This window comes from Tachyglossus aculeatus, chromosome 2 (assembly GCF_015852505.1).
Source record: "Tachyglossus aculeatus isolate mTacAcu1 chromosome 2, mTacAcu1.pri, whole genome shotgun sequence".
Lineage (NCBI taxonomy): Eukaryota > Metazoa > Chordata > Mammalia > Monotremata > Tachyglossidae > Tachyglossus > Tachyglossus aculeatus.
Genome location: NC_052067.1, coordinates 23,750,589 through 23,774,789, shown reverse-complemented (window position 1 = coordinate 23,774,789; position 24,201 = coordinate 23,750,589). Strand labels below are relative to the sequence as shown.

At 42.3% G+C, this 24,201-nt stretch overlaps 1 protein-coding gene across 1 annotated transcript in view; it reads left to right on the top strand.

Annotated features, from left to right (window-relative positions):
* The window catches only part of TGFBR2 (transforming growth factor beta receptor 2), an 84,985-nt gene that overhangs the window by 31,789 nt on the left and 28,995 nt on the right, over positions 1–24,201 (top strand). Inside the window, exons 2-3 of the mRNA XM_038761184.1 lie at positions 9,031–9,196; positions 17,951–18,141. Coding sequence (XP_038617112.1) covers positions 9,031–9,196; positions 17,951–18,141 — 357 coding nt within the window. The remainder of the gene's footprint in view (positions 1–9,030; positions 9,197–17,950; positions 18,142–24,201) is intronic.

Sequence of the window (24,201 nt, the reverse complement as noted above, 5' to 3'; positions counted from 1 at the left end):
GAGGCACATGGTTAGACATGTTAGTTTGGTCTAATCTAAAAGTTAGGTTTGTGCATGAATATTTGGGTCCAAAAAAGGAATTTTTCACCTTAAATACCTTTCAGAAGTTAATCTTCAACCTTGTGAGGACATGGTAGTAGTAATAGTATGCATAGCATGTATTCCATTCTTACTGTATGTGCAGAGCATCGTCCTAAGCACTGGGAAAAAAAACACACAATTGGGAAATATTGCCATACAGGTCATTCTATGGCCCAGAAATAAAAAATGCAGTTATTTTAGCTGTAATGGAATTTCACTATCAGTCATAAAGGGAGTATCTTATATAGTAGCATAAGAGTACGCCATTTGCAAGATTTTGTTTTCATGCTGAGTGCTAGTTAAATGTGTTTTATTTCCAGTGAGTCTTGTGTTATTTTTCTGGTTGCTGCAGCAAACCATCCAATAACACTAACTGTGGGAAGACCGTTTGCTTAGTCGAGGGTTCTTGATATAAAATAGAAACTCTGAAATACTAGTAAGTAAAATGATAAAATTAGTATTTTTAGGGGCAAAACATTAGCCTAAATTCTCTTCCCACCTTTGGTATCATCTTTTTTGCAGCCTGTTGTGTCCAGCTCTTTATTCCCTTCCTCTTTCTTCCATTGTTGGTTCTGCTTCTCAAGATTTGTGCTTCCAGCATTCCCTAGACTACAGTTTTGCCAAAGAAATATGGAGTCAAAATCCAAACTGTGTTGCTTTGGCTCTGGAAATGGCAGTTGAGAGTACAGCGTTCTCAGAAAACTGAGGTACTGAGGCCTTCTGAAGAGATGTACATGATTTTATCCATATGATGTTCATTAAAGACAATGAGAGTCAGTGAGCTAAAACATGGTGCAGCTCTGAGAAAATATCAGGAGAGCTATTCTTTTGAGCTCCTGGCAACAACAACAACAACAAAATTTGCCATCTGCAAGTTATTGAAAGTATTTTAGTATTTTTCTCCTTATGTGATCTGATTGGAATCGGGGTCACTTGCCTGGGAAAATTGGATACATGCCTAGCGTCCACTGTCTTTGGCAGCTCCCCGGCAGCTGAGAGGTGGCCAACATGTGCTCAATTGAGATATACTTTTCTTCACCCCTGCAAACTTTTTCCTTGCCCATGTCGCCTATTCTAACCAAAAATAACATTGTGTGTCGGGGAGGGAAAGATGTGCTTGAGGGCTCTGGTTAGGTGGTGAACTTTGCTCAGGGGAATCACCTGAACCTTCCCCTAGCCCTGAATGGGGCTGTCTTTCATTTAAAAAGCCTGGATTTAACCAAGTATTTGGATAATTCAAACCCCAACATCCTTGGCTCTGTTCTTCAATAGGCCTCATATTTCAAGAAAATGCAGAAGAATGTGCCTGACCAATTTGTGCTTGTTAGAGAAAAATAAAAACCTTTGTCTCAGAAGCAAGCTAGCTTCTTTGGAAGGCAGAGACCCAGTCTGCCCAACTGAAAGTATTCAGATAATTCAGGCTGAACATAACAAGCAGCTTGGCCTAGTGGATAGGACCCGGGCCTGGGAATCAGAAGGACCTGGGTTCTAATCCTGGCTCTGCCATTTGTCTGCTGTGTGTGATCTTGGGTGTGTCATAGCTTTTCTGTGCCTCAGTTGTCTCATCTGTAAAAAGGGGATTAAGTCGGTGAGCCCCACGTGGGAAATGGACTGCATCCAACCTAGCTAACTTGTATCTACTCGACGTAGATACGGCGCTTAACCTGGCGCATAGTAAGCACTTAACAAATTAAAAAAAAATTTTAATTACCTCACCTTCCAAAAGACATCAGAGATTGTTTCTTTCAAAGTGTTTGTTATTTCAAAGACCCTTTACACCAAACGAGGAAGCACTATTGAAAAGCAGTACTGTCGACATGGTATGTGACACCTAGAGAATGGGACTCCAAAGAAAGACAAAATTTAAGAAGCATGTGACACTCTGAATAGACTACAAAATGTACCTCCCCCCTTTTTACCAGAAGCTTTTCATCTTTGTGTTCATGGGTGTAGCCATTTGTGACATTGTGGGAGGCGACATTTATGACAGCAGACAGTTTTGGCACCCTGTGGAAAATACTGCTACCCAGTTTTTAACTTCCTTTAAGTATTGGTTAGGATTCATAAAACACTTGCATACTCTAATATTAATCATCTCACAAAAATGTTTCTTGAATCAAGCTATTTTTTTGGATAGTTGGCTAGTGTAAATGAAAGGAGAGTACAGTTGTTTTGAGGATACCTTACTCTCCATGAAGAAACACTGGGGTGTTTAGAAAGGGCCATGAGCCATTTGTGTTGGTTTAGGGCTTCTTTTTTCCTGGATTACAGAATTAACTCATCAGTCCAGTAGACTCATCATGCTCTGTCCCATAGATATGGAGTGACATTGACATTTTGAACCATGCTGCTTTATAGCCAAATGCCTTCAGCTTTCTGCTCTGCAAGGCCAGTTCCGATGGAAGACGTTCTGTTAAGGGACCTGTTAAGGCCTACTTTTGGTGATTAGTGCAGCCAATCCAGTGAACATTTAAAATTGTGGCTCAGCAGAGGTAGAGTGGGTAGAGGAAAAAAGCAGCAAGATTCACCGAGTCCTTCAAAGCAAGGATTCTGTTTTCCTGTGGCAATCCTGAATGAGAGTATTTGAAGAAAGATAGCCAATAGAGGGGATTTACTGCAAAGATATGAAAAAATGGCAATTTAAAAATAGATATCTAATCAGATCAAAGGTACTTTGAAATGAAGTCTTATGAAACTGCTTATGAAACTGCAAGTGTTTTCTTGTACTTAGCCAAGGTTTTATTGGCTTTTGGATCCTGCTGCGAGCTTCATAATCCTAAGCACGGAATTCATATGTTCGAATGGAAGTCATCTATTCGCTAGTGTCCTAGAGAGAATAGCACATCACACTAAGACAGTCAATAGTAAGAATGTTTGAAGATAAATGAATTTGAACTATTAAAATATGTTGGGATCTTTCCAAAACCATGGAAGTCACCTGTTGTTTCCAAACCTCAGATAAAATGGTAGGCAGAGGTCAAAAGATTTGGAATTTGATTGCATTCTATCTGAAATGTGTTCCATGCCATTCTGGGCAGGAATGTTAGATATTTTTGTTTTTGTTTAAGTTGTTTATATCTCCAGTTGGGGAGAAAGAGGTGAAGTGGGATTAAAGACTATTTTATATGACAACTTCAAACAAAAAAATTCACCCCCAAGAAGGGGCACAGATTAATTACTCTGCAGCCATATGCCTGTCTCCAGATCTAGTTTGTGTGGTCTTGGTTTGACTGCATTAACTGGAGACAGAATGAATTGGAGAAAAAGTGTGTTTTGAAAAAAGGGGAAGAGAGAAAGAAATTGACCATAGGTACTGCTGTTACTCATGTGTTGGAAGAGAAGTGAAACATGATGGACCTTGTGATTCTCTGAATGGGTATTAAGAGGTGTCATGAGGCACCATTGAGACATTCCTACTGTGGAGAAATAGTGCACATCTCAAGTTCATTTAGCTTTTCTTAGTTAGAAAACACCCACAAGGGTTGTGATTTGCTCAAAAGTTGTTCTGTAGCAACCACAAAATAAAACCAGCCTGTAAAAACATTGCACCAGGAAATCTTGGGATGGTAATTCAACACCCACCTGAAATAGAGACAGGGAACAGACTCTTTAGTCCCCACAGCTGCATGTCCCTGTGGGTTTGCATATGAATTTCTCTCACCTGTCGGCCCCCAAATTTAAGTTTGGGTCAGTCTCTGGAGACCTTTAAATCCAATGAATAAAGTATAAGGAGAACTAGATATGCTAACTTGGTTTGTGGGCAGCCTTAATTTTGGACGTTGATCCTATTATAGGAAAGAAAAAATGATATTCTGCTTCTCCAGGCCCTCAAAAATCTTGTAGAAAAGCCACCTTGAAGTTGAGCAGGTTGACAATTCCATACTGCAAGGTAATTTTTCACCACCTCATGAGAAGAAAGCATACCAAAAAGTATTGAGTACAATAATTTGGTGAATGGCAGCATCGAAGAGCCAATAAAAGGACGCTGGGAGGGAGAATCGATCCAAGATTCTAACAATCCGGAGCAGGGAATATTAATGCAGGTCCCTCTAATGGAAGCACAGGGTGCAGACAGGGCTGATGTTCCTTGGATTATTATTTCCTTTGTTACTGAAATTTACCAATTTAAGAAGACTTTTGAATAGAAGAGAAGGAGCATGGCTCAGTGGAAAGAGCACCGGCTTTGGAGTCAGAGGTTATGGGTTCGAATTCCGGCTCTGCCAATTGTCAGCTGTGTGACTTTGGGCAAGCCACTTAACTTCTCTGTGCCTCAGTTCCCTCATCTGTAAAATGGGGATTAAGACTGTGAGCCCCCTGTGGGACAACCTGATCACCTTGTAACCGTCCCAGCGCTTAGAACAGTACTTTGCACATAGTAAGTGCTTAATAAATGCAATTTTAAAAAATTGGTCAAATTGGGTCCCTAGATCCTCAGTACAAACTTCAGGGTCCTTCAGCTAATGCTTTTCTGGATAGGGGGTGAGGAAAGAGCAAGAAGTAAGGGTATCACAGCCAACAATCCATCTTCTGTGCTTATTGGGAAGCAACTAAAAATCCACAGATTATCCAAAAGAAAAAAACTGAATCTTGCATAATATACATTGATTGCAACCTAGTACGCACCCATCTACTTTGAAAAAGTGTAATGGAGACCTTTGAAATATAATTTGGCGGCTTCTCGTATTTGCTGAGATTGATCTGGGGTGAGGTACTCAACTCCCATCAGCCCCAACTTCCTATTTCATCACGCATAGAAGTGTTGAATGGAACAATCCATTCTAAGTTGTTCCATATTTTTTAGATACGAATTTCTGTATGCTTACTTGAAAAGCTGAGCAATAATCCCGAAGCAGTCCTGTTGAACGTGACAGGTACCTCTGAAATGTTGAGAAGAAGCATCTTTGTTCTTCTAGACTGTGAGCCCACTGTTGGGTAGGGACTGTCTCTATGTGTTGCCAACTTGTACTTCCCAAGCGCTTAGTACAGTGCTCTGCACACAGTAAGTGCTCAATAAATACGACTGATTTACTTCCAAAGCGCAGCATCTTCCCCTGTGTACTTTAATTCTTAAAGTACACACTTTGGGGAAATGAGAAATGCTTCCAAAACCAGATGGAAAATCATTTATCAGTATTCAGTGCTAGGAAAGTGGGGATATGGGAGGATAGACTCACATGAAATCCTAACTAAGTATTAGATGTAAATCTGAACCAGAGTACACCAAATCACACTTCATTTTAGAACTTGCACCCAAACCTAACCTTTTTTTTTTTAAATGTAGAGAAGACAGTCATCATCCTCTTCAATAGCATGGCTTAGTGGATAGAGCATGGGCCTGGAAATCAGAAGGACCTAGGTTTTAATCCCGGCTCTGTCATTTGTCTGCTGTGTGACCTTGGGCAAGTCATATCACTTGTCTGTGCCTCAGTTATCTCCTCTGTAAAATGGGGATCAAGAGTGTGAGCTCCATGTAGGACAGCGACTGTGTCCAACCTGATTAACTTGTATCTACTCCAGCACATAGAACAGTGCTTGGCACATAGTAAGCACTTAACAAGTACCATAATTATTATTATTATTATTATGTGTAGAGCATTGCACTAAACACTTGGAAGACTACAACAGACCTGGCTGACACATTCCCTCCCGACGACGAGCTTACAGTCTAGAGACGAGTTTACGGTCCCAGTACATCTTCTGTTTGACAACTAGAAGGTTAAGTTGCTTTTTCCTCAAAACTTAGTCAAATCTAGTAGAAAAAATGAAGTGATTTGTTTACTTCGAAGTTTAAACAAGATCCCAAATGCCTTTCCGCTGTTATTTTCTGCTGAGAATAGGGATGTTGGATTGTGAGACATGGAGAATTCCAAAATAGTATGTGATCTAAAAATGTGTTTCCTGAAATACACTATTTGAGGCCTGAGAATGAATGGCTTTATTTTTTGGTACATTGAATGCCACCACAAGAAAGCATACCTTAGGTTAAGTGTTTGTAGTGACCCAGAAAACAGGTGCCAGGACTCAAAAAATATGCATGACTTGGTTTTAAAGAGTGCAAGAGTTGGTTAAGGGGAGTTGAAAGTACAGGGAATTTGAGAACTGCAGGGGTCATCTCATTCATCTATCCCCCTTCTTAGAGGCAGAACTCTACTTAACCCACCTCAGAGATAATTGTCTGTCCTTGGAGATGTAGAATATACAACCAGTGCAACTCAGGGGCTGCGTCTGGATGTGCCAAGTGTATATGTTAAAGTGACTTTCCTTGAAAATATGTTTGCTCCAAATTCGCCCAGGGTAAATCTAAGCAAATCATGGCAAGGATTTGCAAACGGATTTAGGTCCCACTCGTTTCCGGCAATCTTACCGGCTGACCAAATGCATTTCGAGCTCTTGCAAGCCATTTTCCACATTCTTATGCTCTGCCGCTGTCCCGAGGGCTCTAGGAGCAGACTGCGGCTTTCGGGCAGGATGGCGGGGAGATGGCAGTGCAGCGGCGGGCAATCTGATGGATTCTCAGACCTATCAGGGGAATCGCCTTGCTTCAGCCTCACCAATAAAATATCCTGCCCTCTGCGCACTATTTTTAGCTCAATGGTGAACTGAGATAATGTCTACTAATCGTCAGTCTCCTGAACGTTAGCTGGCTAATGAGCCGTGTGTTGCTCCTGTCCCAGTTCTGTGATGTGCAGATCACAAAAGAGTGAAGCTCACGTGCTAAGCTTTTCCTGATAGCACTGCAAGCGCTTAGTACAGTGCTCTGCACGCAGTAAGCGTTCAATAAATACGATTGAATGAATCTACTCCATATACTTCCCTTCAAAGCCCTACTGAGAGCTCACTTTCTCCAGGAGGCCTTCCCCGACTGAGCCCCCTCCTTCCTCTCCCCATCCTCCCCCTCCCCATCCCCCCACCTTACCTCCTACCCCTTCCCACAGCACCTATATATATATATATATATATATATATATATATATATATGTTTGTACATATTTATTACTCTATTTTAGTTGTACATATTTATTCTATTTATTTTATTTTGTTAATATGTTTCGTTTTGTTGTCTGTCTCCCCCTTCTAGACTGTGAGCCTGCTGTTGGGTAGGGACCGTCTCTATATGTTGCCAACTTGTACTTCCCAAGTGCTTAGTACAGTGCTCTGCACACAGTAAGCGCTCAATAAATGCAATTGAATGAATGAAGGAAGGAAGGAATGAATATACGGTTCTTCCAGGTTTGGATTCTGTGTCTTCTGCTTTCCCATTCCTCATGTCCTTGTCATTTTTTTTTTTTTTTTTATATTTGTTAAGAAGAAGTGTGGTCTAGTGGAAAGACCATAGGGCCTGGGGGTCAAAGGACCTGGGTTCTAATCCTGGCTCTGCCAATTGCTTGCTTTGTGACTTTGGGCAAATTACTTAGCATCTCTGTGCCTCAGTTTCCTCAACTGTGAGCTGCGTGCCGGACAGGGATTGTGTCTGATCGAATCAGCTCATACCTTCCCCAGCACTTGAAACAGTGTTTGACACATTTGTAAGTGCTTAACAAATACTGTAAAACAAAGAAGCACTTACTATATGCCAGCCACTGTTCTAAACACTGGGGTAGATACAAGGCAATCAGGTTGGGCACAGTCCATGGGAGTCACATATGGGAGTCAGAGAGACCTGGGTTCTAATCCTGGCTGTGCCACTTGTGTGCTGTGTGACCTTGGGCAACTCACTTCACTTCTCTGGGCCTCAATTACGTCATCTGTAAAATGGGTATAAGACTGTGAGCCACACGTGGGACAAGGACTTTGCCCAACCCAATCACCCCTTACCTACCCCAGCACTTAGTACAGTGCCTGGCACATAGTAAATGCCTAATAAATACCACAGTTATTATTATTGTTATTATTATTAATCCCCATTTTACAGATGAGGTAACAGGCACAGAGAAGTGAAGTGACTTGCCCAAGGTTACACAGCAGACAGGTGGCAGAGCTGGGATTAGAACCCAGATCCTTCTGATCCCCAGGCCTGTGCTCTATCCGCTAGACCATGCTGCTTCTCATTCCCCTCTTATCATTCCCTGTTGTTACTTTGAAAAAAAAGACAGATTCTTTAGTTTTTTCTTTCGCTTGCTTCTCTCCCTTAATTCCTTGCAGGGATGGAAAGAGGAGAGAGAAGACATAGTTCATTTCCCTAGTGTTTTAATAATAACAACAGTATTTATTAAGCACTTACTTTGTGCCAGACACTGTACTAAACACTGAGGTAGAGTCAAGATAATCAGGTCTCACATGGGGCTCACAATCTAAGTAGAAGGGAGGCTTTGAATCCCCATTTTGCTGGTGAGGGGACTGAGGCAAAGAGAAGTTAGTGACTTGCCCAAGGCCACACAGCAGACAAGTGTCAGAACTGGGATTAGAACCCAGGTCATCTGACTCCCATGCCTGTGGTCTTTCCCTTGTGAGTCAAGCAGTCACTTCAATTCTCTGTGCCTCAGTTACCTCATCTGTAAAATGGGGATCCAGGTTGTGGGCCTCATGTGGGACGTGGACTGTGTCCAACCCAATTAAATTGCATCTGTCCCAGCCTTATGGGTTTCAGGAGCATTATCCAGGAAAGTATATACTCTAGAAAGTCTCATTATTTGCTTTATAAGATGCCAGTAGATTCTTTCTCCCTCTCCCCCAGTTCCTATTGATTTGTCGGTAGTGGCTTGTGTGTATTGAGGAGGAAACTCAGGCCAATATACCTAAATAATTCTTTAGTTCTCAAATCAAATTTTTTAAGTAATCCTGTTCATTTTAAGGGGGGCACAGTGTCTTCATTCATTCATTCATTCAATCGTATTTATTGAGCACTTACTGTGTGCAGAGCACTGTACTAAGTGCTTGGGAAGTACAAGTCGGCAACATTTATGTGGCAAATACTGAATTTTTCATTCATGTCTCTGTTTTCTTTTATAGATAATTTATTTCCTAATCATGTGGCTGAGAGTGCCCTGAAATTCCCTGGATTGTGCAAGTTTTGTGATGTAGCACCAACCATCTGCACCAACCAGGGGGTCTGCAAGAGCAACTGTAGCATCACTTCTATCTGTGAGAATACTTTTGACATCTGTGCAGCTATTTGGTAAGCTGACTTATTTTTCTCAAAAAGCAATTGGATTTTTTAAAATCAACGTTTCATCAGACTTTAATTGATTTCTCTCTGAGCGCTTTGAATCATGTTTCCCCTCTCAGTGGGAACTTCTTTCCAATGGCAGCCACTTTCAAAAGTCCAGAATATACAGTGTGATTCCTGTGGACATTTAGGAAAGGAGATTATGGGCCCACATGGTAGGGTTTTCAACCGCGGAGTGTTAGGAGGGATGGTGTGGTGAATTGTCAGAGGGAGAAAGCAGGCATGTTTTTATAGCTTTTTACAGAGAAACAGCGTGGCTCAGTGGAAAAGAGCACAGGCTTTGGAGTCAGAGGTCATGGGTTCAAATCCCAGCTCTGCCAATTGTCAGCTGTGTGACTTTGGGCAAGTCGCTTAACTTCTTTGTGCCTCAGTTCCCTCATCTGTAAATTGGGGATGAAGGCTGTGAGCCCCCTGTGGGACAACCTGATCACTTTGTAACTTTCCCAGTGCTTAGAACAGTGCTTTGCACATAGTAAGCGCTTAGTAAATGCCATTATTATTATTATTATAGCTTCATGAAAGGGCCAGGCACAAGGAGGAGGCAGCTTCAGTGATGTCTCAAGAGCCAAGTGCTTAACAAATACCATTAAAAAAAAGCCATCTGAATCAGCTTTTTGAGCACATGTACTAAGGAATGTGCTCTGCCGCTCTTTTTTTTAAATGGTATTTGTTGAGCACGTACTATGTGCCAGGCACTGTACTAAGCACTGGGGTAGATCAGGTTGGACACAGTCCATGTCCCACATAGGGCTCAGTCTTAATCCCCACTTTATAAGATGAGGTAACTGAGGCCCAGAGAAGTGAGGTGACTTATCCAGGGTCACATAGCAAACGAGTAGCAGATCCAGGATTAGAACTCAGGTCCTCCGATTCCCAGGCCCGGGCTTTATCCATTAGGCTCTCCAAGACTGAGCCCCTTCCTCCCAGACTGAGCCCCCTCCTTCCACTTTCCCCTCCCCATCCCCCTCGCCCTACAACCTTCCCCTCCCCACAGCACATGTACATATGTTTGTACAGATTTATTACTCTATTTTACTTGTACATATTTACTATTCTATTTATTTTATTTTGTTAATATGTTTTGTTTTGTTGTCTGTCTCCCCCCTTCTAGACTGTGAGCCCACTGATGGGTAGGGACCATCTCTATATGTTGCCAACTTGTACTTCCCAAGCGCTTAGTACAGTGCTCTGCACACAGTAAGCGCTCAATAAATACGATTGAATGAATGAATGAATTAGGCTACACTGCTCCCTGTGACCCAGCGGGGATGTGACTGGCAGAGATGATTTAGTGTATGCGGCGTTGTGCAAACCACTAGCAAGATAATCAGTTTCTCCCCGCAGGCTCTTGGCCTGAGGTCTCAGGACCGAGGCAGTTTTCAGATGCTCTTGTCAACAGGTGATGCTCCATCATCATCATCATCTTCAAGCCACACACGGGAGCCATTTGGTTGACACCATTCCCAGAATGAACTGCCAATAGGAAGCCAAAACTTTCACTGTAATTCTGACGAGCAGAGTCAGACTTGAGGCTCAATTCTTTAATTAAAAAGAAATTGAAGGGGGCCCGGCTTAAGCTTTTCAATTTGTAATATTGCTGAAACGAATGTGCCTCTAAGACTTCCTCATCATTATTAACATTAATGCGCTCCCAGCTCATCCCTGCATTCCCATTTCAGTCTGACTGAGCACAGAGTCAGAGAGCAGATCCAGATGTCATCACCTGCCACAGATGAGTAAGCCTGTCACGGTGTGGCTTAGTGAAAAGAGCACAGTTTTGGAAGTCAGAAGACATAGGTTCTAATCCCGGCTCCGCCACTTGTCTGCTGTGTGACCTTGGACAAGCCACTTAACTTCTCTGTGCCTCAGTTACCTCACCTGTAAAATGGGGATTAAAACTGTGAGCCCCACATGGGACAACCTGATTGCCCTGTATCTACTCCAGTGCTTGGAACAGTACTTGGCACATAGCACTTAACAAATGCCATTATTATTATTATTATTACTATGGTGGAAGCCACCCAATGTGACCTCCAAGCAGTCTCCTCCTCTGCGGCAAAGGCACCTTCCAAAATTGCCTGCAGCCAGCACACGATCAATAAAAGTTCATTTAGTTGATACCTGGGATGGGTACCTGAGAAAAAAGGCAGCTTCACTTCATAAAATAAGTAGCAGCCCCTACGCTGCACTCACTGGGTTTCTTTGAACGGTGCAGCAGAAAGAACTATATGAATTGCAGAGCACAGCAAGTCCATCTGCTGGGGCCAATTAGCAGATTCAGTCTTTTGAAGAGTTCCTCTCCATAATCTCAGGAAATAGCACTACAGTAAACTGTACGGCTTCTGGGCCGGTGGGTAGCGAAGAGCATAAATTCTGTGGCCCTCATCCCTAAGGGAGCCCGCTGAGACGTGCTCTGGACCACATGTGGTTGAGCCTGCTGATGGGAGCTGGGAATTGTGTAGACCATCAGCCACAAATACCTGGGGATGAGCTAATTTCCTAAGGGTTTGTTCCCCATGCACACCGAGGCTCTTTGCTTCCCGTGCCTGTCGGCCTAGTTCATCATTTAGCCAAGGTTTGTCATGTGGAAGCATCCATGCGGGGGAAGGCTCCTTACTCATCTCGTAGCATGCTCCTTCACCCTCAAGCCCCTCAAAAATGAAAAACTACAGCGTTCAGCTTATTGAGTATTCAGTTAACTGTCTTAAGAGTAAGGATGTTGAGTGCTGCTTTCCGAGACTGTGGGGATAGGATGGAATCTCCCATCAACCACAGTGGATGAGCCTCGGTCCCATTGCAAAGGCTTAGGACTCTGAACCCACTAAGTGTGGCTTAATGGAATGACCATGAGATGGGAAGTCAGCGGTCATGGGTTCTAATTCCACCTCTGCCACTTGTCAGCTCTGTGACTTTGGGCCAGTCACTTAACTTCTCTGTGCCTTAGTTACCTCATCTGCAAAATAGGGATTAAGACTGTGATCCCCACGTGGGACAACCTTATTACCTTGTACCTTCCCCAGCGCTTAGAACAGTGCTTAGCACATAGTAAGCGCTTAACAAATGCCATTATTATTATTCTAGTGGTCTTCACTGCCCATGGTGCTGACTATTTTTAGGGTTCCTGCTGAGCCTGTCCACCTTGCAGAATGCACAAACTGGCCAATTTTGTCAAAAGCTAACACAGCCCCAGCAGACACTACCCTACTCTGTTTCACTTCCCTCCCTACAAATGTGGGGTGTGGGGAGGAGCGTGGGGAATCTACTGAAAAAGGAGTGTAGTTTGGAGTTTTCATTAAAAATCAATCGATCATATTTTTTGAGTGCTTACTGAGTGCAGAGCACCATGCTAAGCACTAGGGAGAGTACAATACACTATAGTTGAAAGACATGTTCCCTGCACACAGTGAGTTCCTTCCAGAGCTGTGAAATGTAAGGTAGAAAACATAATACTGAACATGCCTTTTCATCAGTCCCATATAGATTTTTTTGATTAAATCCTTTTGAGAAAGGATGTTGATTTTTTTTTTCCTTTGAAAGGGGATGTTGAAAGAATCTTTGTAGATTTTGCCATTGCGCATTCATCTGTTACCTCTAACTCTAACCAAGGGCAGTATAATAATGGTAATAGAAAGGGAGCACAGTAATACTGGATCAGGTTCCCTTTTGCTTAGACTAAAGATGCCCTGTGGTACCAAACTCAGGTAGTTTGCATTGGTTGACTCTTGATTAGTTGGACTAGTTGGTTGTGAGTTTTTTGTGAAGACATATTTTGGGCTCGGAAAAATGTTGGAATGCTTAGCCGTGTGCCCAGAGTCTCTTGAAACCAGAAATGATTTTCCAGGATTCAGTCAATATGAATTAATGAGCGTCCACAGATTGAAGAAGACTGTATTTACTTTGCTGTAAGCCACCCTCAGTCCATCAGTAGTATTTATTGAGTACTTTCTGCACACAGAGCACTGTACTGAGCACTTGGGAGAGTTGGTAGACATGCTTCTTGCCCACAAGGAGCTTACAGTTGAAGCTGATCAGGAATGCCCTTGTTCAGGGAGTACTGCATATGAAAGGAGAAGAGATGGTCAAACCTAAGAGTAAAATGTAAAAAATATGAGTAAAACTCAGATTGCCTCCTTAATAAGAGTAATTCCTAAGGCCAGAGTTTGGATCCAATGTGGCCTAATGTTAAGAGCCTGGGTCTGCAACTTGCTTGCTGTATGACCACGGCCAAGTCCATTACTTTCTATGTTCCTCAGTTTCCTCATATGTAAAGTGGGGATTCAGTACCTCCTACTCAGACATGAGCCCCATGCGGGAGAAGGACTGTGTTTGACCTGATTATCCTGTGTAAACCCCAGTGCAGAGTACAGTCTTTGTCATACTGCGGAGGCTTAACCATAGAGGCCTTCCCAGACTGAGCCCCCCTCCTTCCTCTCCTCCCGCCCTACATCCTTCCCCTCCCCACAGCACCTGTATTTATGTTTGTACAGATTTATTAGTCCATTTTACTTGTACATATTTACTATTCTATTTTATTTTGTCAATATATTTTGTTTTGTTGTCTGTCTCCTCCTTCTAGACTGTGAGCCTGCTGTTGGGTAGAGACCGTCTCTATATGTTGCCAACTTGTACTTCCCAAGCGCTTAGTACAGTGCTCTGCACATAGTAAGCGCTCAATAAATATGATTGAATGAATGAATACCACAGTTACCATAATCGTTATTATCAGTGTTGTAATTATTAATGCAGTCTCATAATGCTTTCATTATTTGGCTGAGGTTTTGGTTGTTCCTCTAAAAAGACTTTGTAAACTAGTGGCATTCAGCCATGAGATCATATTGGATTGGTGAAAACATGGAAGAAGCAAAGTAAAATATCCTTTTTGAGGGAGGTCAATTTATAGGCAGTGGAAAAGCCTCATGAGCCTATGCTTTGCTCCGGGGTAATAATATTTATATTCAACCCTGAAATATAAGCATTTCCTGACCACATCTTTTTTATTTTTTACTAGTTTACCTTCCCTGTAGGAGACCTAACTGCAGTTAAATGAATGAAACCCTCATTCTTTTTAACTTGCCCAGCATGAATTTCTACCAACTGTGGGCATGTAGGGAAATGACTCTCCCCACAGCTGTTACTTTCTGAATAGTCTATTCCAGCAAATGGCTGGATTTTTTTTGATGTAAAGAAGACAAGGTTTGAAGGAAAAAAATAAGGCAGGCAAGGTATTTGAAATAAGGATCAGTCAGGTAAAATTGTAAAAATCACAAGTCTGGTACAGTGAACCCCAGAGATGGTGTCAGAAAACTTGGAATCTTGTCATACTTTCACCATTATTTCACTCTGTAACTTTGGGAAAAGCATTAACCTCTCTGTGCTTTGGTTTCCCTATCTGCAAAATAGTAATGGTACATTCCAACTGTAGAGAGAATACTACAGAAAGAGTATTGCAAGCCCTTATAATAATAATAATAATGGCATTTATTAAGCACTTACTTTGTGCAAAGCACTGTTCTAAGCGCTTGGGAGGTTACAAGGTGATCGGGTTGTCCCAAGGGGGCTCACAGTCTTAATCCCCATTTTACAGATGAGGGAACTGAGGCCCAGAGAAGTTAAGTGACTTGCCCAAAGTCACACAGCTAACAATTGGCGGAGCCAGGATTTGAACCCATGACCTGTGACTCCAAAGACCGTGCGCTTTCCATTAAGCAACACTGCTTCTTCCTTTACATCATTACATCCCTTTACATCATTCCAAGAGGTTGGGAAGGAGGTTGATGGAAAAGAGAGAAATTAGTGTTTTCAATGGACTTGCAGAGAGAGTTGCTCAATGACTGTGAACCAGCATCCAGATAGAAATCGCTTTGCAAAACTTCCTCCTTCGCACACTTGCCTTTAGACCATCTTAAGAAAGTAGACTTACTCCTCAAGTGACACTCAGTCACCCATTGCCTTTATTTGATGGCGCAATGACTTTCCACCTCTCTTGAATTCCAGTGTCACTTCTTTGGCATTTTGACTTGTGGTTGCAGTATTTCAGCAGGTTAACTTTTTTAACCAATGTATTTTGCTGTCAGTTGATTTCAAGCAGAAAGTGGCAAAGCAGCTACCAAACTTCAAAATATCTAAGGCCCAATTCTGCCTTCTCTCCGTTCCTCTTCTAGGATTTTATTTCACTTGTACATATTTACTATTCTATTTATTTTGTTAATGATGTGCCTCTAGCTTTAATTCTGTTTCTTCTGACGACTTGGCACCTATCCACATTTTGTTTTGTTGTCTGTCTCCCCCTTCTAGACTGCGAACCCGTTGTTGGGTAGGGACCGTCTCTATATGTTGCCAACTTGTACTTCCCAAGCGCTTAGTACAGTGCTCTGCACACAGTAAGTGCTCAATAAATATGAGTGAATGAATTTAGAAGTAGCATGAGAGACAGCAAATAGTCTGCATGTGTAACTACAGGTTGGGTTGCTTATCAGTGAACAGGAGGTTGAGGAAATATAAAGTTGGCCTTTGTATTTGAAGAAGACACTGTTGATGGTGAAATTCACGTGTGTGTGTGTGTCTCTGTCTCTCTCCCTCTCTGAAAAGGCCTATGTAGGATCTATAGTCCCAGCCACATTGGGCACACAAAAAGGTCCCTTGTGTTGCCTTACTTAATGTTTGTAAGTGCCATGAGCTGTTTCCTTATTTGCCTCCTTGTCTCTTTTAATATGAAGCTTTTCCTCTGAGATCTACTCCCTTCCTGATGGCATGGCCCAGGAAAAAAGAGGGCAAGGGAAAAAAAGTTGTAAATGAGCTTTAAAATCAGCCAAACCAGAATTTTTTTTTAAAGTGCAGCAGTATAACTAGGTGAAATTGTAATGTTTTTCTAATTCTGCTTTACTGAAAGTGTTGATCATTTCCTTTGCACTCCTAACTGCAGGATATCTCAGAACCTATTTTCTTCAATTGTTTGTTGTTAGTCTGAGCTTGAGGGCTTTAACATAGGTTTATATATTGTTTAAACAGCTCCCTGCAGTGATCTGGCATTGGTCTTGTGAGGGGTTTTTTCTCAGTCCCCTAGCCCCCGATCAGAGAAAAAGAGACTAGATATATTCCTGGGTGAGGCAGATTTTAAGTTCTAAATATACCATGTCAGGTGTTGCTAAATAGATTTGAAGTTGCTGGAGGCAAAATGTAGTCTGGGTGGTTTACATATGCCTAAAATATTTCAGTGAACTTGTAAATGAAAAAAAGTACAATTCCTTGCCATGTGTTTTTAATTCTTTCATCTGCTGTTTATAGCACTCTCTTAGGAAGTAGGAAATAAAACTATTTCTCTACCATTTTTATTTGGCAAATGTTGGCCTCACACAGTGTTGGGGGTGGGGAACCCAAAAGCCAAAATTATTAAAAAAAAGTCTTCCTATTTGAGGACAGCTTTCAGCCAACTTTACGTCAGCTGCTCAGAATAAATCTGGGAAGCCATATGAGCCCACGTGGGACAACCTGATCACCTTGTATCACCCCCAGCGCTTAGAACAATGCTTTGCACATAGTAAACACTTAACAAATACCATTATTCTTATTATTATTATATGAGAGCTTAGCAACTATAACATAGAGTGTTTAAATATCAGCTCAGGAACTCAGAATCTTATATCTTTCCTTCCCCCAAATGGTTCGATATTTAAAATTACCCCCCATGACAGTCTAACAAGGGAAAAGACTTCCTTGCACCTGGAATTATAAGTAGGCCATTGCCAAGGATGACAGAAACAGGTGACGAGGAAAAGATGAAAAATTGTATTCATGGATGTTTTTCTCCTTTCTATAGCTCTCCCCGTCAGGAAAGAGGGAAGGTCACTATGTGATCCATTTTGGGCAGAGGCCTGTGCTTTGCCCCTGGAAGGGATGAGGCAGTCGGGGAGAGGGAAAAAGTGGGGCTTCAGAGATGGGAAGATTTGCTGCTTCAGCCAAAGTATTGGACCAGTTCATCATTGGACTTCCCCACTCCTTACTCTTCTTCATGATAACACAGTGGGTATGGGGAAAAGAATTGGGCCCAAGAGTTGAGGTGGACATAGAGCAGAAATTGTTACAGACTAGTTATTGGGAAAGTGAACAGGGAGTGAGGGAATTGTCTAAGTGCTTAGACCTGTGACCTTTGGACATTTATTATTCTCCCCACAGCACTTATGTACATAGCTATTAATTCTATATTATACATTATTTATGGTAGTGTTATGTCCCTGTCTAGACTTGAAGCCCGTTGTGGTCAGGGAACGTGTCTACCAACATTATTGTACTCTCCCAAGCACTTAGTACAGTGCTCTGCACACAGAAAGCACTCAGTAAATACCACTGATTGATTGAACTGAGGGCCCCAATCCCTGACCCTTCCTCAGAGACCGATTCTCATCCCAGAGTTCAACTCTGGGGTTTATGGCCTTGAATGGGGCAGGGCAGGATGTACTTTAGAGCAGACCTTGGGGTCCAGCCTGATCATAGATGCTCTCCAGTTCCCACTGCACCATACTTCACCACCACCCCTAGGCACCTGAGACACGTCCTCAGTGATTCTCTAGCTTGCTTCAATTCTCCCTGTAGTTCATATCTGGGGAGAAATGAGAAGTTCTGTGAGGCTTTCAGAAAAAAAACTGCCTGTTTTTTACCCACTATGAACTCTTCCCTCATTTTGATTTTTGAACTAACCTTTTATAGGAGAAAGAATGATGAAAATATAACCTTGGAGACCATCTGCCATGATCAGAGGCTCCCACTCCATGGTTTTGACCTAGAGGACGTTGCATCTTCAAAATGTATGATGAAGGAAAAAAAAGTGCTCGGAGAAACAGTGTTCATGTGCTCCTGCAGCTCTGAGGAATGCAATGATATGCTTTACTTCTCAGAAGGTAAGTTTGTCTTTTTCTTCTCCATCTGTACAGCCGCGCTGGACACTCATAGGCAAATTTCACCATCTTAAAATGGTGTCTTAGAATATGACGTATAACTATATAAATATGTGGTTAGAGGAGCAATACTTATTTTTTCTTTCTGTGGTTATTTTCCCTGCCCTTTGTCTAAATTCTGTTTTGTTGATTGGTTCTCTAATTCTCTATCAACCTGCCTCTCACCCATATGTACAGTTAGAGATTTAGGCATGACTCTTGCCTCTTTCTTCGAGAAATATGGTTAAGGGTAGCAGTGGTCTGGAGTAAAAAGCCCCAAATTGTTTAAAATTAAATGTCTAAAAGTCAACTGCTGAGGAATTCCAGTGGTCCATGTTGTGTGCAAGTGAAATCAATCTCTCATCCACCTCAGTCGTCACTCTAAAGTAAACTCTGGTCCACAAAGTCTTCATACCAGATACAATCTGCTGCAGCCTCTGAGTAGATACAGGGCGCGTCACTTGAAACTGGATGACTCCTTTCTTGTGGAGCAGACTGAGATCGCTGATCCGATCGGATTGCCTTTTACGTGAGACTACTAAAATTCAAATTCCATTAGCTGGATCAGAGTTGGCCATTCCAATCAGCGGTAGTTCTTCCACTCCAATCAATCAATCATATTTATTGAGTGCTTACTGCGTGCAGAGCATTCAGCAGCTGTTGTGTTTGTCGACCATTTTTTTTCTCAGATCAGCTATCGATTTGGTCAGTAACTGCAACGTTTGGCGATTTAACATTAGTCGAGTTGATGTGTTGGTGTTGGATCATTTAATATTTACCCATTTGTTGCAGCCTTGTGTTTGCCCATATTCATTCAAGGAAGGGGGAGTCTTGCTGTGGTGTAAAGAAAATTATGGTATTATGTTAATTATGGTATGGTAAACCTACTCAGAATCCAGCACAGAGCCTTAGTGCGGATGAGGAACCCTCGTACCCTCCACTGTCACAGCTGTGATCTTTCCACTACCTCCCACAGGAGAATTTGACCTCCTATAAAATTTCTCAAGAAAGTATGTCACTAAGACCCTGCAAGTCAACAGTTACTTTATGAAACTCTCATTTATGAAACTCTCATATAATGCCAATTACTGGTAATGAGATTTTGACCCTGAAGAAGTCTAAAATGTGAACAGTGTAAATGGAAAAAGCTTATGAAACTACATTATAATTAACGTATGGAACCAACACTTCAGGAATCTGTTGTCTTGTCTTTCCCCATGTGCTTGGTAATAATAATAATAATGATGATGGTATTTGTTAAGCGCTTACTATGTGCCAGGCACTGTTCTAAGAACTGGGGTAGATACAGGTTAATCAGGTTGTCCCACGTGGGGCTCACAATTTTAATCCTCATTTTACAGATGAGGTAACTGAGGCACAGAGAAGTTAAGTGACTTGCCCAAGGTCACACAGCAGACCCGTGGCAGAGCTGGGATTAGAACCCACGTTCTCTGACTCCCAAACCTGTGCTCTTTCCACTAAGCCACACTGCTTCTCTGTATTCTATACCCAATAGTCATTCAATAAATGCTGTTGTTGATAAACTTCCCTATCTGTCACTATAAGATGCAGCTTCTTTCTACTATGATTCATCAATAGAATAACACTTCCTTGTTCAGTGCAAAAAATAACTTGCTGGTGCTGCACTGAGAAACCAAAGCCAATATTTTATGATTTAATAAATTTCTTGTTCATCTATTGCATCAGAAGTTACCTGGTTGGCTTGATTAGTTTTTTTTTCCTTCCCATCTCTTTTTCCCCACCCCAGCAAAACCTACTTTACCTCAGATCATATTTCTCTCCGGCTTTAATTGAAATAACAGAGTATGTGTGACATTTCTTGTCCCCATCCTCCTCATCACCTTTTATTTCAGTGAGACGAAGCCTGGAAACTTCTCTTAGGCAATTTTCATTCACGGCTCCATCTCCCACACTGCCGGTTAAGTGTGTGTCTTGGATGTACTAGGCTCTTGCAGTCAGCCTTCTGACTTGTGAAACCACAGCAAACTCTAATTGTACACCATTCTTTTAAAAAAATTTGACAAGAAACAATGTGTATGCTGGATTATCTTGGTTGATTTAGCTTTTTTGTTTCTCTTTCCTCAAATATCTGTGGACTCTAAATCTTGAAAATTTTGGATTTTTTGTCGTGGCCTTTTCTGATTTAATATAAATTTGGTTTCACACTGCCCTTTTCCTCAGCCAGGTCTATGGTTGGGTAGCTTAGTTTGCTGGTACTACTACAGTATTGTGGGGTCCAGAGAGTAGGTGATGTGGCTTTCATTCTCATTCATTCATTCATTCAATCATTCAGTCGTATTTATTGAGCGCTTACTGTGTGCAGAGCACTGTACTAAGCGCTTGGGAAGTCCAAGTTGGCAACATCTAGAGACGGTCCCTACCCAACAGTGGGCTCACAGTGTAGAAGGGGGAGACAGAGAACTAAACAAAACATATTAACAAAATCAAATACATTCATTCATTCATCCACAGACTCTAAGATTGTGCCCACATGACAGGAGTAGGTGAGAGGGTTCAATATTATTTGTCTCAAAAAAGTTTTTTATTTTTTTTAAAGTTTAATGGTGTTTCTTAAGCACTTATTATGTGCTGGACACTTACTAAGCGTCTGGGTAGATAGTAATAATAATGATGATATTTGTTAATCGCTTACTATGTGTCAAGCACTGTTCCAAGCTGTGGGATAGATACAAGGTTATCAGGTTGTCCCACGTGGGGCTCACAGTCTTAATCCCCATTTTAAAAATGAAGTAACTGAGACACGAAGTTAAGTGACTTGCCCAGTGTCACACAGCTGACTAGTCACCATGCCGGGATTAGAACCCACGACCTCTGACTCCAAAGCCCATGCTCTTTCCACTAAGCTACGTTGTCCAAGGTGACCAGGTTAGATACAGTCCCTGTCCCTCATAGGACACATAGCCTTATTCCCGTTTGTCAGATGAGATAACTGAGCCAAAGAGAAAGTGAAGTGATTTGCCCAAGGTCACCCAGCAGACAAGTAGTGGAGCTGTGATTAGAATCCAGGACCTCTGATTCCCAGGCCCATGCTCTTTCTACTAGGTCACACTGCTTCCCTACATGCTCTGTTTTAGATTACTCTCTTGCTCACTGCTCTCTTGTTTTGGATGTGCGCAGAAAATTTGTGTGGTTGAACTTGTTTCACTGTTGCACACAGATCCCACCATGGCTTCTTAACTGTGCTGCCTCACTAGATAGAAACTATTCATTATCACACTTTCTGGAGCCAAGTTGAGGGACCTGTCTTTTCATTGATAGTTCCATTCATCTGCCCCCCTGCACTTAGTTCTTCTTGCTGATATTTGGGCTGGAGGACCTCAATCTGGGGTAAACTCATTGTGGGCAGGGAATATAATAATAATAATAATAGTAATAATAATAATAGCATTCATTAAGCATTTACTATGTGCAAAGCACTGCTCTAAGCGCTGGAGTAAATTCAGAGTAACCAGGTTGTCCCCTGGGGGCTCACAGTCTTAATCCCCATTTTGCAGATGCGGTGACTGAGGCACAGAAAAGTTAAGTGATTTGCCCAAAGTCACATAGCTGACAATTGGCAGAGCTGTGATTTGAACCCATGACCTCTGACTCCAAAGCCCGTGCTCTTTCCACTGAGCCACGCTGCTTCTCTATATGTCTGTCATATTGTCATGTTGTACTCTCCCAATAATTATAATAATGATGGCATTTATTAAGCGCTTACTATGTGCAAAGCACTGTTCTAAGCTCTGGGGAGGTTACAAGGTGATTAGGTTGTCCCACGTGGGGCTCACAGTCTTAACCCCCATTTTACAGATGAGGTAACTGAGGCCTAGAGAAGTTAAGTGACTTCTTTAGCCCAAAGCCACACAGCTGACAATTGGCGGAGCCAGGATTTGAATCCATGAACTCTGACTCCAAAGCCCGTGCTCTTTCCAGTGAGCCACGCTCCCAAGCGCTTACTATAGTGCCCTTCACACAGTAAGCACTCAACGAATACAGCTGATGGATTGAGTTTGGTCTGGACCTTTGAGCATTCTTCCTCCTGCCCATCTACTCATCTTTATAGTGGACACTCGTTCCTCTGGGTTTCCTTTCGCATTATCCATTTTAACATGAGCCGCACTTCCAAAAAATCTGCAAATGACTAATAAGTTACAAATTGGCTGGCAACTTAATGTATTATTATCATATAAGACAAAAAGGCATATTAAACTGGTGGAGAGAACTCTCACTATTATTTGCTAACCATTACAGAGCTAGTGGGTGGGGTTGCCGTGGGCCTGGAGACGGTGATCCAAGAACAGGAGAGAAAGAGGGCAAGAAAGGGAGGACACAGAGAAAGTTGAAAGAGACAGTAATAGAGAGACACATGAGAAGCAACATAGTCCAGTGAAAAGAGTACGTGCCTAGGAGTAAGAGGACCTGGGTTCTAATCCCAGCTCTGCCAACTGCTTGCTGTGTGACCTTGGTGCCTTAACTTCTCTGTGCCTCGGTTACCTCATCTATAAAATGGTAATTAGATAATAATAATTATGGTACTTGTTAAGTGCTTACTATGTACTGAGCCTTGTTCTAAGTGCTGGGGTAGATCGAGTCAATCAGGTTGGACACAGTCCCTCCCTGTCCCACATAGGGCTCACACTATTAATCTCCATTTTCTAGATGAGGGAACTGAGGCACAAAGAAGTGACTTGCCCGAGGTCACAGAGCAGACATGTCGCAGAGCAGGGTTTAGAACCGTGGTCCTTCTGACTCCCAATCTTGTGCTCTATCCACTAAATCATACTGCTTCTCCTCTGTCCAACAAAGACTGTGAGCGTCATATGAGACAGGGACCATTTCTATCCTGATAAGCTTGGATCTGCCTCAGTGCTTAGAACAGTGCAAGACATATAGAAAGTGCCTAACAAATACCATAAAAAAGAGAATGAGAGAGAAACAGAAGCAAGTGACAGAGATGGATTAAAATATTTCCTTCTAGAAAGGTGAGTGTGCAGTGTCTAGGATTTAAAACAGGCTCCATCCTTTCCTTCTTAATACTAAGAATTAGTTCTCGTCATCTGTTTTGCCAAAAAATCACAGCATGAAGAAGCTAAATCAAAACTGGACAAATCAGGTGTGATTTCTAGTTCACTGACTTTAGAAAAAAATATGTTCCATATGTACAAAAGGATGAATTTAGCTCACTCTGTTTCCACCTCCCTTCTTTGAGACATTTCCTTTAGGCTAACAATAGCCTGTTACTCTAAGTCATTTAGAGGTAAAGTAATTATTCCCTCTTGTCACCCCACAATGGGCTGTGTAAACAGAACCCAGAGTTGTTACCTGGGTATTTTTGCTCTTGGTTATGAGTCATTCCCTCTCACTGAACTCAGGGCTGTCTTCTCCAGGGCTCTGTGCCTTAGACTGTGTGTGTCTTTTAGACTGTGAGCCCACTGTTGGGTAGGGACTGTCTCTATATGTTGCCAACTTGTACTTCCCAAGCGCTTAGTACAGTGCCCTGCACACAGTAAGTGCTCAATAAATACGATTGATTGATTGATTAGAGAGTCCTCTCCCTCCCAGTACACATGGCAAAGCTGCTCACTGGAGGCAGCAGGTCAGGGGGAGTCCCCGTAGGGGTAAAAAACTTTTGGGAGCAGCTTACGGTATGGAAACTTAAAGTGTAGAAGCACTGTTGCCTAGTGGATAGAGCACAGGCCCGGCAGTCAGAAAGACCTGGGTTCTAATCCCAACTTCACCACGAGTCTGTTGTGGGATCTTGGGCAAGTCATTTCACTTCTGTGCCTCAGTTTCCTCATCTGTAAAATGGGGATTAAGAATGTGAGCCCATGTGGGACAGGGACTGAGTCTAACTGGGGAATCAGTCAATCACTCAATCAGTCAATCGTATTTATTGAGCACTTACTGTGTGCAGAGCGGTGTACTAAGCGCTTGGGAAGTACAAGTTGGCAACATATAGAGACGGTCCCTACCCAGCAGTGGGCTCACAGTCTAAAA